The sequence below is a fragment of the Rhinopithecus bieti genome, unplaced genomic scaffold, assembly GCF_001698545.2.
Source record: "Rhinopithecus bieti isolate Rb0 unplaced genomic scaffold, ASM169854v2 scaffold_20175, whole genome shotgun sequence".
NCBI classification, from domain to species: Eukaryota; Metazoa; Chordata; class Mammalia; order Primates; family Cercopithecidae; genus Rhinopithecus; species Rhinopithecus bieti.
In genome coordinates this window covers 305,030-321,520 of record NW_016809984.1, presented here as the reverse complement: position 1 = coordinate 321,520, position 16,491 = coordinate 305,030, and the positions used below count along the sequence as shown (strand labels likewise).

At 37.7% G+C, this 16,491-nt stretch overlaps 1 protein-coding gene across 6 annotated transcripts in view; it reads left to right on the top strand.

Moving 5' to 3' along the window:
* Positions 1-16,491, top strand: part of BRAF (B-Raf proto-oncogene, serine/threonine kinase) — a 209,067-nt gene that overhangs the window by 169,017 nt on the left and 23,559 nt on the right. For 2 of the 6 annotated variants that reach the window (XM_017891051.1, XM_017891052.1), the window contains exons 14-16: positions 7,249-7,295; positions 8,086-8,204; positions 11,901-12,032. In XM_017891051.1, coding sequence (XP_017746540.1) covers positions 7,249-7,295; positions 8,086-8,204; positions 11,901-12,032 — 298 coding nt within the window. Of the gene's footprint in view, positions 1-3,340; positions 3,532-7,248; positions 7,296-8,085; positions 8,205-11,900; positions 12,033-14,186; positions 14,269-16,491 lie in introns of those variants that run through there. The other 4 variants (XM_017891053.1, XR_001888977.1, XR_001888978.1 and 1 more) reach the window with 4 other exon arrangements.

The following is a 16,491-nucleotide window of genomic DNA, read 5'->3' as shown; positions in this document are numbered from 1 at the left end:
TAACCATTATGACATCTACCCACCTGCCTGCATTCATTACCGGGTTCTTCTGCCTTATCGCTAGTAAAAGGCAGTCCCTCCATTTGTACACTAGATTCCATCCCCTTACCCCTAACCCAGTGACAACTTTTGAGTAAATCTCCTATCTTGTTCATCATCAGTTTTTCCTTTCCTACCGAATTGTCTCCTATTTTAAAACATATTTTGGCTGGGCGTGGTGGTTCACGCCTGTAATCCCAATACTTTGAGAAGCTGAGGCGGGTGGATTGCTGGAGCTCAGGAGTTCAGGATCAGCCTGGGCAACATAGTGGAACCCACCTCTACCAAAAAATACAAAAATTAGCCAGACGTGGTGGTCTGTGCCTGTGGTCCCAGCTACTATGGAGGCTGAGACAGGAGGATCTCTAGAACCTAGGAAGACGAGGCTGCAGAGAGTCAAGATCGTGCCACTGCATTCCAGCTTGGATGACAGAACAAGACTCTGTCTCAAAAATAAATAAATAAAACATCTTTCAGTGAGTGCAGTGGTTCACGCCTGTAATCCCAGCACTTTGGGAACCTGAGGTGGGAAGATCACTTGAGCCCAGGAGTTGGAGACCAGCCTGGGTAACAGAGTGAGTCCTTGTCTCAAAAAACTAAAGTAAAATTTAAAAACAGGCCAGGTGTGGTAGCTCACGCTCGTAATCCAAGCATTTTAGGAGACTGAGGCGGGTGGATCACTTGAGCCCAGGAGTTTGAGACCACCCTAGGCAACATGGCAAAACCCTGTCTCTACAAAAAGTACAAAAATTATCCAGATGTGGTGGTGTATGTCGGTGGTCCCAGCTACTTGAGAGGCTGAGGTTGCAGTGAGCAGAGATTGTACCACTGCACTACAGCTTGGGCGACAGAGTGAAACCCTGTCTCAAAAAAATAAAAAAATAAATAAAACATCTTTCTTATGCACATTTGACAGAATGTTGACAGTTGTGGATTCTACGTGGAAGATGTATGGGTATTCTTTCAGTTTTTCTGTATGTTTATTATTTTCATTAAAAAAAATTGTGGGGTCCCTCCCTTAATCCTGCTTCCCTCTTCAGTTATTACTTCCTTCCTCTTCTTCCTTCGACAGTAAAACTTCTCAAAAGACTTATTGGTATTCACTCTCTAATTGCTCTCCTTCCTTTTTGTCTTGGACCCCACTTAAGCCAGGCTTTTGCCCCTGCTGCTCCAGGAAACATCTTTTTTTTTTCCCCTCAAGACAGAGTTTCAGTCTGTCGCTCAGGCTGGAGTACAATGGTGTGATCTTGGCTTACTACAACCTCTGCCTCCCGGGTTCAAGTGATTCTCCTGCCTTAGTCTCCCAAGTAGCTGGGATTATAGGTGCACATCACCACACGTAGCTAATTTTTGTATGTTTAGTAGAGACAGGGTTTCACTATGTTGGCCAGGCTGGTCTGGAACTCCTGACCTCAAGTGGTCTACCCATCTCGTCATTCTAAAGTGGATCATGGTTGCCTAGCCAGGAAACAGCATCTTAATACAATAGTTACTGATGGCCTCCATGTTGCTAGATCCAGCAGTAAAATTCTCAGTCCACAGTTTATTTGACCTGTCAGAAACATCTGATACAGTTGATCACTCTTCTTCATGAAACAGGTTCTTAATGCCTTGTTTGTGTTCTTAGTTTCTTGCTGCTCAGAATGTGGTCTGAATAGCATCTGGACTACCTGGAAGCCTTTTAGAAATGCTAAGTTTTAGATACCACCCTAGACCTGAATCAAAGACTGCATTTTAACAAGATCCCCAAATGATTTGTGTCCATATTAAAGTGTGAGAAACACTGCTTTCAAGCATATTCTCCTGATTACCCTTCTACTCACTCTCTACTCCTCAGCTGGTTCCTCCTCTACTTTGGCGTTTCATGGTTTGACAAGTCATTTAAAATACCTATAATCAGGGCCGGGCGCGGTGGCTCACGCCTCTTAGTCCCAGCAGTTTGGGAGGCCAAGGCAGATGGATCACTTGAGGTCAGGAGTTCAAGACCAGCCTAACCAAAATGGTAAAGCCTCATCTCTACTAAAAATACAAAATTAGCCGGGTTTGGTGGTACATGCCTGTAATCCCAGCTACTTGGGAGGCTGAGGCAGGAGAATCACTTGAACCCGGGAGGCAGAGGTTGCAGTGAGCCAAGATTGTGCCATTGCACTCTAGCCTGGGTGACAAGGGCAAAACTCCGTCTTAAATAAATAAAAAAATAAATAATCTATAATCAGAACCAGCAATACAAAGTATTTTCAAGGATGAAGAACAACTGGAACTCTCATACATTGCTGGTAAAGTTTTTAAATGATACAGCCATTTTAGGGATCAGGTTGGCAGTTTCTTTTAAAGTTAAATTTACCATTTGTGCAATTCTGATCCTACCTAATTACCCAAAAGAAATGAAACCATCAGTCACCAACAAAGACTTGTGTATGAATACAGCATCTTCTTCATATTTGCCACAAACTAGGAACAACACAATGTCCAGTAAGTAAATAGATAGGTTGTGATATACCCATACCCTGTAACACTGCATGCAGCCAGTGTGTGAATCTCAGAATTGTTATGCTGAGCAAAAGAAGTCAGGTGATTCTGTTTATGTGAAATTTGAGAAAAGGCAAAATTAATCTGTAGTGACAGAAGTCATTATCAATGGTTGCCCAAGCCTAAGGGGATGTTATTAATTGCAAAAATGTATGAAGAAACTTTCTGGGGTGATGGATATTTTTTATGTTGATTGTGACTGGTCATTACACAAGTGTGTGTGTGTGTTGAAACTTTTTAAACTGTTCATGTAAAATGGGTGCATCTTGTATGTAAATTGTACCTCAGTAAATTTCAGTTTTTAAAAGTGAAAAATACCTGATGGCTTACACCTGTAATTCCATCACTTTGGGAGGCCAAGGTGGGAGGATGGCTTGAGGCCAGGAGTTCAAGACCAGCCTGGGCAACATAGTGAGACCCATCTATACAAAACAGTTTTTTAATTATCCACGCATGGTGGTGCCCACCTGTAGTCCCAGCTACACAAGATGCTGAGTTGGGTAGATCTCTTGAGCCCAGGAGGTTGAGGCTGCAGTGAGCTGTGATGATGCCACTGTACTCCTACCTAGGCAGGAGAGCAACACCCTGTCTCAATAAAAAAAAGAAGGAAACAAAAAAATCAGGGTAAAAATAGAATTTAGGCCACTATGGAGCACAACTTTAAAATATGTGAACTTTACCTATTGGAGAGTTTAATTATTTTTAAATTGATAAATGATTACTGACTACAGAGAAGTAACAGAATGCCATTCTCATTAATCTTACTTTCCAGGGTTGTAATAAGGGAGCAGAGGGCATCAAAGTATAAGGAAGACCGTAATTTGACACTGTCACCACTATCACACCTACCAGTCCAGGTGGTCACCCAAGGAGAGACTCATCTTGCTGCCTAAAGTCTGATGAACCTTTGTAAAATTGTGCAGTATTAGGTGAAAGAGGGCTGACATGCAAATGTCTAAGTAGGTCAGTTCTGTGTTTTACCAATAGTTTAAAATACTTGAAAATAGCAGTAGACTTAAGTGAGAGGCACTGGTGGCTTTTACAAATAAGCTAAGCTGATAAATTAGCCAAATGGCATAGCAATATTATCAATAGGCCTTTTAATGATAATCTTTCATGGTTTTCTAAAGGATAAGATCAAGAGATGTAACATGAATGACAGGATTTGACTGGGTTCATACTGGATGAATGATCGTACCTGAAGACAGCAAACTAGAATGAGATTCCTATCCTCAGTCCTCTCTTGAATATAATTACATATTTAGAAGTAACTTATGTGAGGAATTATTAGCATGCTGATCTTTAAAAATCTCCCCTTTTTCACTTCTCACGTAAGACTCTTGAAACAAGAAAATAAAAATAACCTGTGTTTTATTAAAGAAAAATGAAGCAGCCAAGAAAAAACTGATTTTTTTAGTGAAAGCTAAAGTTATAGTCTGAAATTATAGACCATGTCTACAAAATTAAAAATCCTAAGGCCGGGCATGGTGGCCCAAGCCTGTAATCCCAGCACTTTGGGAGGCTGATGCAGGCAGATCACGAGGTCAAGAGATCAAGTCCATCCTAGCCAACATGGTGAAACTCCATCTCTACTAAAAATACTAAAATTAACTGGGCATGGTGGCGAGTGCCTGTAGTCCCAGCTAAAGTATAAGATGAGGAAAATGTTTTATAGGAGCAATTCAAAAATAATTATTCTAGGATTGTAATTGAATATAATTCTTTTTCTGCCCTTTTTTTTTTTATTCTATTGTCATAAATTTTGACCCATTCGCAGGAAGCATGTAATTGAATATATTTTAATTGGACTCAGTAGCATGACTTTGGCTGCCGTAACAATCACAATAATGTCTGATTTAATGTTGTATGCCCACCATGAGGGAGATGAAGACGAGGATCTCACCATAGTTTGTGTTGGTTAGATCCAATCTGAAGTACTGCTTTTAATTTGGGGCACCACGTTATGCTCTGTAAGAATGTGGAAAAGCTGAATCTTGGATAAGAGCTTGAAGTAGTGTGAGAAGAAATTTTACCAGATGATTTTGTAGCTCTAAGATTAAATGGTTCTGTAGCTGGACACTTTTTCTTCAAGGAATGAGACTGTTAAGAGAAACCTATCAAGAGAATGTGTTGTTCCTTTGGTTGATAGCATATTTGTTCTTTCCTAGTACTTTTGTAAACCTGTAATGCTCTCCTTAACATCTTACCAAGGAAAGAGGGAGGTCCAATCTAATTATCTTAATTAAGGGATTGACTTCTGTGTCATCTATGGCAAAGTTAATATATTCTTGTTCCCTTCCTTACCCCACAAACGGTTTTGTGAGATTTTTATTTTCTGTGTGTGTGTGTGTGTGTGTGTGTGTTGGCATTTTCCATTGAACTGGGTGGTGCTTAGGAAATGATGTTTTAGTGTCCGCCTATTTAGAATTATCTGGGGTAGTGATTACTGTGAAACATTATCTTATGTAGGGATTGGGTTGTCTCATCCCATTTCTCTAGCTGGAGAATTAGACTCCCTTTTCCTTCCAGCCTTTCATTCTACAGACCTGGACTTCTACTCTTTGCTGCTTTTGTTACAGAAGGATTACAGAAAGAGAATTATTCAATGAGATAAAAATTTAAAAAGCAGTTTGTAAGTTATAAAGGATCACACAGGTATAAAGTGGTGTTATTTCAGGTTGTATTTTTATGCAACTTGGCCTATAACAGGTTTATGCTATACAACTTCTGTGCTGGTTATATCACTAGTTCCCCAATTACATTTGTATCTTGTTAATTATCCAGTACTTTCATGGTCAGAAAATTTCTCTCCTCACTCTCCCCAATTACATTTCTATCTACTTTATTCTTGCTATATTCCTTCACATCAAATTTGTTGAAAGGATTAACACCATCCCATGGAGAACACCTTTATCTTCCCCTCTTTTAACTTCAGCATGCCTCTCTGTTTTCATATGGTTAAATCCCATTTGTTTTTGTTTTTAAGTCTTGCAGGAAAAAGAACCTCCTTTCAAAGACCAACACCTTTGTTGTATACTAGATCCCAAGGTCTCTCTGAGTGCAGGACCTAGCTCTACCAACCAACACCATCATCTTTTATCCCCCTTTCTTTCTAATGGAGATAAGATCTCACCATCTTAAAGCTTTGATTGAGGCCCATTTATTTCCACCAGTTTTTAACTTTGTATGTCACTGCAGAATTTTGTAAGCAGTGAGACCTATAACTGACATCACATTTTCTTTCAATGAAAGAGTGACAATGTGATATAGAATACTGAGCCTAAAGTCATGACAAGATAATTTTCAATTGTAGCAAATGCTATGAAGAACATAAACTGTAATATGAAATAGTAATTGGAGAAGGGATTACTTTAGATAAATAGTAATTTGAAATGAAAATTTTATCTAGAAAATACTTTTAAAATTTTGATGTTGGGAAGAATGAGGAAGTTTAAATGAAGATGAGAAAGCATAAATAATTGTGGTTATTTGCAAATCTTCCATTTTTAACAGTGTTCATTGCATGATTTTGATTATACCATTTGGATTTTAAATTCTCATTTTAAGGTAAAACTGTCTAATGATCATTGTCAGATTTCAGAAGTATCATATATCTATTGTCTCCAGTATTCAATTAAGAAAAATAACCTTGACTAGCACATTATATGCATCTTGTTGTAGTTGATTCAATAGACATGTATTGAATACTTACCACACATACCAGGCACTGTTCTAGGCACTGGGTATACAAAGAAATAAACAAGACACAGCCCTTCTGAGACAGGAGGATCGCTTGAGCCCAGGAGGTGGAGATTGCAGTGAGCCAAGGTCATGCCACTACACTCCAGCCTGGTGATACAGCAAGACTTTGTCTCCAAAAGAAAAAACAAAATGACAACAACGCTGCCTTTTACTTCAATGAATGTAGCTAAAGCAGTTTTTAGGGGTAACATAGATGATTTTAAAGTTATCATTGACTCTAAAACAGACTCACTATGGCCATTTTAGAGAAAGTTTGCTCCTCACTATTTTAAGAAGATTAAGAGTATATGACAACTACCTTTAAAAATAGTTTTAATTGCCAAACTGCATGTTCTAGTTCTAGTAGTTTACATTCCAAATAGAAGTGAACATAGGCACATTGAAAAAACACGTGAATCAAGCCATTATTGTGATAATTACTGTATAAGTTGAACAGTGAAAGATCACTTTCAGTTGGGTTAGTCATGGGAAAGCTTCACTCAGGAGTTACAATTTGTATTCAGTTTTAAAGGATGGATACGAATAGGTGGAAAATAGAACGAAAGCTAACTTGGAGGGTTGGGTGTAGGAGGGGAGCATTGAACACAGTGATGGAATTAAATATCAAGGTATATTTAAGGGACATGGATAAATAGGCTTGACTGGAGTGAAAGGTTTGTATTGGTAACTAGTAAAAGATAAAGCAAAGTCTTCTAATAGAAAACAAGATTTCGACTGTACCATTATAGTGATATGTTTCCATAATCTTCAATTCATTTACAGTCTATTTTGATATTCTGTAAAGGGTTTATCACAATGTACAATTTTCAATTGTATCATGATTCTAAATAAGTCTTTACACCCCTAAGTATGTTCTATAGATTTTGAGGCCAGAGTCCTTTAGCCCTACTCAGGTTAAAATGATGTTTTGTTTTTCAGTTACTTACACGCCAAGTCAATCATCCACAGAGACCTCAAGAGTAATAGTATCCTTCCTGAAATTTGTCTGCGAAGTTTGAAAACATCCTGACTTTTTCTTCTGCATTTTGTCTTCACATTATGTAAAAACAGTTTTCATGCTAAGTTCGATATACTGTAAAGAGAATTAACAAAGAATTATGCATGCGTGTATAGGAGAGCAGGATACCACAGCCTGCTTTTGGTTTCTCGACAACTGAACTTTACAAGAAAATCTGTCAGAAGTCTTTACAATAGTAGGATTTTTTTATTGCTTGCTTACATTTTATCAGCACTATAAAACTGATAGTTTTGTAACTTTGAGTCCCTTTCAGACCTCTGACCTTGCTCAGTGGTAGTTGAGATATAACTGAAGGCTCTAAATTATATAACAACGAGGTGAGAAAAACATAGTATTTCTTCTTCCCCAAGTGCAGACTAAGATACTGTCTGCAGCATCTTCATTCCAATGAAGAGCCTGTACAGCTTGCCCAGGAGTGCCAAGAGAATATCTGGTCCTACATTGCTAAAATCTAATGGGAAAGTTTCAGGTTCTCCCGTAAACTTAGGAAAGCATCTCACCTCATCCTAGCACATTTCAAGCCCCCAAAATCTTAAAAGCAGGTTGTATAAGCTAAATAGAACTAATCATTGTTTTAGACATACTTATTGACTTTAAGAGGAAAGATGAAGTACTGTGTTTTAAAGAATATTGTATTACAGAATTATAGAAATTAGATCTCTTACCTAAAATCTTCATAATGCTTGCTCTGATAGGAAAATGAGATCTACTGTTTTCCTTTACTTACTACACCTCAGATATATTTCTTCATGAAGACCTCACAGTAAAAATAGGTGATTTTGGTCTAGCTACAGTGAAATCTCGATGGAGTGGGTCCCATCAGTTTGAACAGTTGTCTGGATCCATTTTGTGGATGGTAAGAATTGAGGCTATTTTTCCACTGATTAAATTTTTGGCCCTGAGATGCTGCTGAGTTACTAGAAAGTCACTGAAGGTTTCAACTATAGTATTTTCATAGTCCCCAGTATTCACAAAATCAATGTTCTTATTTTCATGTAAATAGATTTTTTAACTTTTTTCTTTACCCTTAAAAGAGTATTTTGAAACCAGTTTCAGTGTATCTCAAACAAAAATATATGTCTTATAAACAGTGTTTTATATTTTATTCAAAATTGTTTAAAGTATTTTGTGTTCAAAATGTTCTGTGTATCCTGTTGAAAAAAAACAGGTATGCAATTTAAGGCAGGTGTGATCTACAGCCATTATTATGGTTTTGCTAAGAAAACTACTCCTTTTAACAGAGAAGCTGTTTCACAATCTTATTTAAGCCTAATTTGGAAAGTTACTCCTTTAGACTAGAAAGAGTCTCCTAATTATGGGGCAGCTAGAAGAGGAAAGACAAAAAAAAAAGAGAGGTAGATTAACAGCCTTGGGCTGTCTTGCATAGCTCTTTCTTTCTTCCTGTTTTTTGCTTTGTGAAAAGAAGAAAGAGAAGTTCTAAAAGAAGGGAACTAAAACTTCTGTGCAGTTGCAGCAAGCTGTGGAAAGCTCAGTCATTGTGAATCATTCCCTAAAACAGCATTCTTAAAAGGGTCCCTCACAGCGTTTTAGAGGGCCCACAAGATCTTTCCTTTGTGAGACAAGATTTTCTTTATATCATTCAACCAAAACAACACATCGCAACAGATTGCGTGCAAAAGCAAATATGAGAATCCAGCTGGCTTCTGTTAAGTCAGACATTGAAGAGAATCACAGGCCAGGCATGGTGGCTCAAGCCCATAGTTCCAGCTATTTGGGAGGCTGGGGCAGGAGGATCATTTGATCCCAGGAGTTGACTGGCCTGCTCAACAAAGTGAGACCCCGTCTCTAAACCATAAAAGGAGGATAATTGTACTACTATTCTTACTAAACTTTGTTTTTGATAATAGTTACTTTTCATTTAAAATGAATGATCTGTGTTAACATCTGCTGGTTATTATTTTAACAGTTAAATGAATTAATAGTTTAATTTCTCCATTAAATTTTAATGATAAATATCCACAGATACAATCCACATAAAGAAAAGTGCTTTAGCGTCCTCAATAATTTTAAGAGTGAAAAGAGTCCCGAGACCAAAAAGTTAGAAAACTACAGCTCTAAGCTGAATACAGCCTTTCCCAAAAGTCTTAGTGTAATTCTAAGCTTTAAATAACTTAATCTGCACTAAGACTTTCGGGCACCCTGCTGGAAACAGAAAAGTTGTAAAGGCTTTCAAAGCAGCAAACTGTATGTAGCAGTCTCCAAAAAGGGAAGTCCAAGGTAGGACTCCCAAGTTTGTCCGAATAAACCTAGAGTTAAATTGAGCTATGATTTCTTATGACAGTAAGTAGAATTAGGGCAAGTGGCAAGGTAGAAGAGTATTCTAGTACCCTAACCTCCTCTAAGTCTCTTGATCTGAAATGTTGAGTTGGACTAGTAGATTTCTAATGCCCCTTCTGTTTCCAAGATTCAGTGATTGGAGTTAGCTAGATTTTTTTCATTATTTAACATGTTTAACTGTTTTAATTTATAATTATAAGTGATAGAAAAATTAATAACTATAATCTGATGTCAGGCACCTTTATTAAGGCATACACACCTTGTGAAAACAATGGCATTGTATCCTAAAACGATGAGGGAAAACAGATTGTAAGTGCTGAAATTGCAAAACCTAAAACTATAAACAATAGTCACGTGCTTCTAAAGTATATTAATTTTTAACTTTGTGGGAGAGTTAGGCTCAATCAAGTCTCCAGTTTTGTCCTTACTTTTTCAAAAACCTTCGTTAATACAGTTTGTAGATTATTATACATAAAGTTTTATATTTTCTTACAATTAATTTTTTGTTGATACCTGTATTCTTCCATGCTGAGTTTTACGACAAGAGAATAATAGCCAACAGCACCCTTCATTGTTAAACCCATCCTGGGTTGGTACTGCCCTCAGAAACAAATATGGAACATTCATATCATAGGAGAGAAGAATTTGGTTATAACTAAGGCTGTGTGGTCCTCTGAATTATATACAATGTTCTTCTCAACTTTGTTTTATTTATATCTTAGGAGAGAAAGAAACCTTTGTGAGAGTTTTTACAAATTAAATTGCTAAATTGAAGATTCGTCATGCATTTCTTAAAATAGGTGACATGCAACTTTTCATCAAACTACCACCAACAGTGTGAGATAAAACTAAATTAAAAGAAAAAAGCAGTTCATCTGATTTCTACTTCATCTCTCACAAAAATTGGTTTAGGCTTTGAAAATTGTACCTTTGCCATACCAACCTCTCAGTATTCTGGCTTGCTCATTACATCACAGTTATATGTGGTTTATTTTGTACTGTATTACTAAAAGCAACTACGAACAAAATGTATGACAAAGCGAAGTAGATCAACTTTCTCCTTCACTTCCATCCTCTCGTGCTCTTCAGGACATCCCACAGATCTTCCATCAGTGGTTCTCAACTTTGGTTGGACATTAGAATCATCTGGGGAGCTTTAAAGACTAATTAATGTTTGGGTCCCACCCCCAGACTCTGATATGTTCTGTGATTGGACTGGAGTGTAGTCTGGACGTTGAGGGGTTTAAGGCTCCACGGGTCATTCTCATTTGCAGCTGTTGCTGAGTGCCATTATTGCCTCTCCCTGTGAGATGCCTGCCTTACCCAGACCAATAACCAGGAATTTTGTCCCAGGTCTTTCAGCCATTTTTGCAGAGTTAGTACCACTTTTGCTGTCAAATTGACATTGTCATAAACTTTTCATTAATATACTGCCATTTCGATTCCTTCCAAATGAAACAATACAGAAGACACAAGGTGAAAGAATAACTCTTTTAAGCTCATATTTAACCAACTGTTTATTGTATTTCATGTAAATAAGAAACCTAATTGTGCAATACAATGACTAAAATGTGTAAAACTGTAGCAAATAGGATTGTTTCATTGCCCAAGAAGCAGCAGCCAAAAGATTCTTTATACCATCTTTTACTAAATCTACCCGCTGTCTTGCTTTTGTTAATAAAGCATCCATGGCATGTTTATAACATATGCTGATTCCATAGTTTGAAAGGGGATTTGAGTTTATCAGTCTTGAAATTCTACCATTATTTTCTAAGGTGTCCTCAGATGAGAAAAGTTGTTTGTACCAATGGGAAAACTTAAATTCTAGGACAGTTACTACAGTAGTTATGCTGCTCCTAAGCATCTTATAACCACAAATCTAGTATTTCTTTGCTGAATCAAGAATGGGAAGTGGGAACTGATTCTAATAGGGTAAATCGTGGGAAGAATTCAAATGGCAGTGATGGTATTTTGTGCAGAAAGAGGTTGCCTGAATAATTACCAAATTATAAAACCTTAGTAATACAATAACAAAGTCTCTGCTAATACTGTCTCTTTTCTGAGTTTATAGAGCAGAGGTTTTTTTCTTCATCTTAATTTTATTTCTTTGACTATTAAGAGAATTGATTACATATTAGACAGATGTTTTAACGGTAAAAGCATTACCCTAGGAATTATAATAGCTTGTTTTTCAGTCTTTGGTCAGTTGAAGTGAAGAATTAACTAGAATATTTTTCTTTGTATGTTCTAACAGGCACCAGAAGTCATCAGAATGCAAGATAAAAATCCATACAGCTTTCAGTCGGATGTATATGCCTTTGGGATTGTTCTGTATGAATTGATGACTGGACAGTTACCTTATTCAAACATCAATAACAGGGACCAGGTAAATATTTACCACCTCTTGGTGTTTATTTTGCCATCTGTATACAAGGCTCCAGGTAGTTGTAGAAAATAAGTGTTAACTTCTGGGTAAGCATGAAGGATAGAATTCTTGATTTTTGTTACCAGTTTTAGAAATCGTTTGTATACTTTTGGCAGTAATAGCAACAGGTAAGTCCTTTCCTTCGAATATCAGTCATAAATGTTACAATGGAATAAAATTCCTGATTTTCTGACTAGAAACTACAGATACAACAATGGATACTTCTTGACCATAGCACAGTTAGAAGAATGAGCTCTGCTACTGTAGCATCTGGGCATTATACTATTCACTGTATCACAGTTGTGCTGTCAGAACAGGCACTCAGCTGTGAGCTTCTTTATATTAAATTCTTTTAGAATTACTAAGATTTCTTGAAATCTTTAATTTTTAAAACTAGGTAAATGGAAGGAATCACGCTTTGATTTTTCTATAATGAGAATTCTAGTAGGAGGGTAATTTTTTACTTCTTTCCTTCCTCAGCTCCTGTTCCCTGTCCCTTACCTTCCAGAAGGTACTAATATAGCCTCATGGAGCTCTTAGCCTTTTCTATCTCTGCCTCAGTAAGCTCGCTTAGACTTTTAAAATTGGCCAAGAAAAGTGAATTGTCTTTACTAAAATTACCTTGAATGACTACATTTTAAAAGGTTTGTGAAGGTGTGTGGAGAGAGATTACAACAGTTACCCTGTTAGTATATTAAAAACACTAGTTGACCACATCAACTCTAATTAAAGAATATTTAGACTTTATGCTGTGATTTGCCTCAGAATCACCTGGGAATTTTGTTTAAAAAAGGGGATACTGGCCGGGCGCGGTGGCTCAAGCCTGTAATCCCAGCACTTTGGGAGGCCGAGACGGGCGGATCACGAGGTCAGGAGATCGAGACCATCCTGGCTAACACGGTGAAACCCCGTCTCTACTAAAAAAACTACAAAATCTAGCCGGGCGAGGTGGCGGGCGCCTGTAGTCCCAGCTACTCCGGAGGCTGAGGCAGGAGAATGGCGGGAACCCGGGAGGCGGAGCTTGCAGTGAGCTGAGATCCGGCCACTGCACTCCAGCCCCGGCGATAGAGCGAGACTCCGTCTCAAAAAAAAAAAAAAAAAAAAGATACTGGTGCAGATTCTAAAAATGGGGAGGAGCCAATCACCTGCATTTTTTTCTGTTTCCCAGGTGATTCCAATACAGACCAAAGTTGAGAATCACCAGTCTAAATAATTTTTTTAATAAGAGTGCAAGCTTTTTAGGTATTTCATCATAACTTCCCAACCTAATGAGATGGTAGTTCTTGTATATAAATGTTACTGCTTCATTTAAGTGATTTGGTCTGTTTTGTCAAGAGCTCAACTCTCTCTTTTTGGTGCTAACTCTGAGTAGCTTTCTCACTTCACCTATTGTGATATCGGAGAAATAATCTCTTAAGTTACCATGTACTTTGTGTGTGTACTTATTGAATCACCATATGCCCCTTACACAACAGTGGTCTTGACTATGTTTGATGGTTTTTAAAAATGGCTACATTTCTACCCAGTTCATTATAAAACTAAATTTTAGTTGGTGTTGGCCTTTCTAACTACTTCATAGCTTTAGAATGTTGAGTCTTAGTTTTGAGTGTGAAACAACATGACTTTGGATCTGATGTTTTAAGCCAGCATGAAACTTAGATTCAGGGTGGACTGAAATTTCAGCTAAAGAACATAATTGAAACATTGTTCTTACTGTACTTGTGATAGATAGATCTATATCACTGAAATGATTGATTTGACAGTGGCAGTCAGGGTAGCGAAATGGTCTCTAATTTACAAGCTTCATGTCGTCTGCCTTTTATAGTCTTATTAATTCGATCATAGAGCATAACATCCTGTACCATGTTCACTTTTCCTGTACATAATATTTTTCTGGAGGAATTAGGGATTTTTATTTTAGTTTCAGTTGATTTATCATATAGACTACAAATTAATAAAAATTTATGAACCTAAGATCTGGATGAAATTCATTTGTCAGTGAATATGTTTATCTTAATACAGTAATAAAATTATAATATAGAAACAAGTATTATCTCCAAAATACGGATAAAAGCATCCCAGAGTTCTGCACTCATCCACTTCTTGGCATTTTAGGTGCTTTGTCCTCCATGGGAGTATAATAAATGATGTGGCAAGGGCTTACTCTCCATGAGAGGAATGTGAGACCAACAGAAGGGTAAGGCCTTTACTAGTTAATTCTTTCTAATAGTATAGTTAGAACCTTCTGGAATTTGCTAGTCTGAAACCAAGTTAAGTATTTAATGGAGAAGGAGGAGGTAAAAGAATGATGTCCTCTTACAACTACCCCCATTCTGCTTCATTACCCTCTAGTCTACTTTTGTCAAATAGTACTTTCTATGAAACTCCACATTTTGAAGAGTTAACTCTGGCCATCCTCAATGAAGTTGTCCTAGGTACTGTTCCATTCATCCTTTGATTTTTCTTTTGCTGTCTGTAATACTTGGGTCTCCATGGCTCTCAGATTAGTCTTCTGTTTAAGAATCCAGGAATATTCTTTACTATGCAATGTGAATACCATTCCCCTAGACTCTCATGCCCATAGTCTGAGGTGGCAGATTTTGCCTGTAAATTCAGAGCACAGCTGGTAAAGCAGTGTGATGTAATGGCAGGTCTTGGACTCAGGTAGATAGACTGGTCTACCTACCTCTCTGGGTATCTTTTTTTTCCTTTTTTCTTTTTTCTTTTTTTTTTTTTTCCCCAAGACGGAGTCTCGCTCTGTTGCCCAGGCTGGAATGCAGTGGCCTGATCTCGGCTCACTGCGACCTCTGCCTCCTGGGTTCAGTGATTCTTCTGTCTCATTCTCTCGAGTAGCTGGGATTACAGGCGTGCACCACTATGCCCAACTAATTTTTTTGTATTTTTGGTAGAGACGGAGGTTTCACCATGCTGGTCAGGCTGGTCTCGAACTCCCGACCTGATGATCTGCCTGCGTTGGCCTCCCAAAGTGCTGGGATTACAGGCGTGAGCCACTGCACCTGGCCTTTTTTCTTTTTTCAGTTACCCCCAAAATAAGGGAATTTGGCTAAAGAATTTCTTCCAGCTTCAAAAATCAGATTCTTTTCTAAAATAGGTATCTTAGCTCTTTGCAAAGCGGTATGCCTTTTTACCTTTATTCACCCTAGTACTAAAAGTCTGGGATATCACTTTGTCATCCCCCAACTCTTCTTTATCATTCCAACATTCTTCTCTCTAATCACCCTGTTCTTCCCTCCTTCAGTGCACTTTCTCTTGTAAGTTGGGATTAATAATGTGCTCACTTAAGCTAGGTATATTGACTATACCTTTATGGCTTTCTTTTCTTGGAGCAGAAGTGCTATGTCTTCTTAGAAGAATAGATAGTATATATCCGTTATTTCAAGTGTATTCCAGTTATAATTGCTGCATAACAAACCACCCAGAATGTAGTAGCTTAAAATATGAATCTGTAGGTTGGGCTGTTCTCAGTGAGGAAAGGTCTTACCAGTTTCACACCATATTGACTAGAGTAGATTTACTGGGTGTTAAAAGGATCTACTCGAAAGTGGCTCATTCACGTATCTGGCAAGTTGGTGCTAGCTAGAAGCCAGAAGCTCAGTTATTCTCCACATGAGCCTTTCCTTGCGGACCTCTTCGCAGGTCTTCGAGGACCTCTTCATTGGTCTTTCTCACAGCATGGTGGCTAGGTTCTAAGCACAAGATCTGAAGAAACAGGAACTAAGTACTAGTCTCTTATCAACAGGCAAATTATTTTAATAGAAAATGTTTTCAATACCAACTATATACAAAGCACTGTGGAATATAGAAGGATTCAAAATGAATAAAACAAAACACAGGCTGTGCTCTCAATGGCATGTGCAGTTCTTTTGAGGCCCTGCTGGGGGTGATACTGAAAATGAGCAGACATGAGCTCCAGTAATACCATGGAGTGAATGACAGGGTCGAGACACCAGGAGTACTGAGTGTGGATTGAAAGTATGAAGAATCAGTCCCAGAATTTCAAGCCAAAGTATTGGTTTCGTTGTGTATGTGCCACATGAATCTTCTGTCCATGAATAACATCCAGGAAAAACTTTCCCTTTTTTCTTCTTTCTGTTTCTTCATCAGTCAGCCTCTGCACCGCACCCCAGCAGATACTGAAAGCTGCCTGCTTTGTGCTCTGCACTAACTAAATTCTGTGGGATGTATAAAAACATGAGAGTTGTCTTTGATTTTTTTTTCTCACATTCCTCCTGAAAGACTCTTGAAAAACTATGTATCTCCTTGTGTATTTTTTAAGTTGGCATCTAAAAGTTTTATCTTAAGTTTAAATAATTGCAAAGAATGTAATTTCCAGTATATTCTATTAACATTTTAAAATAAGACTACTATCTTAGATATACATATACATATATATATATAT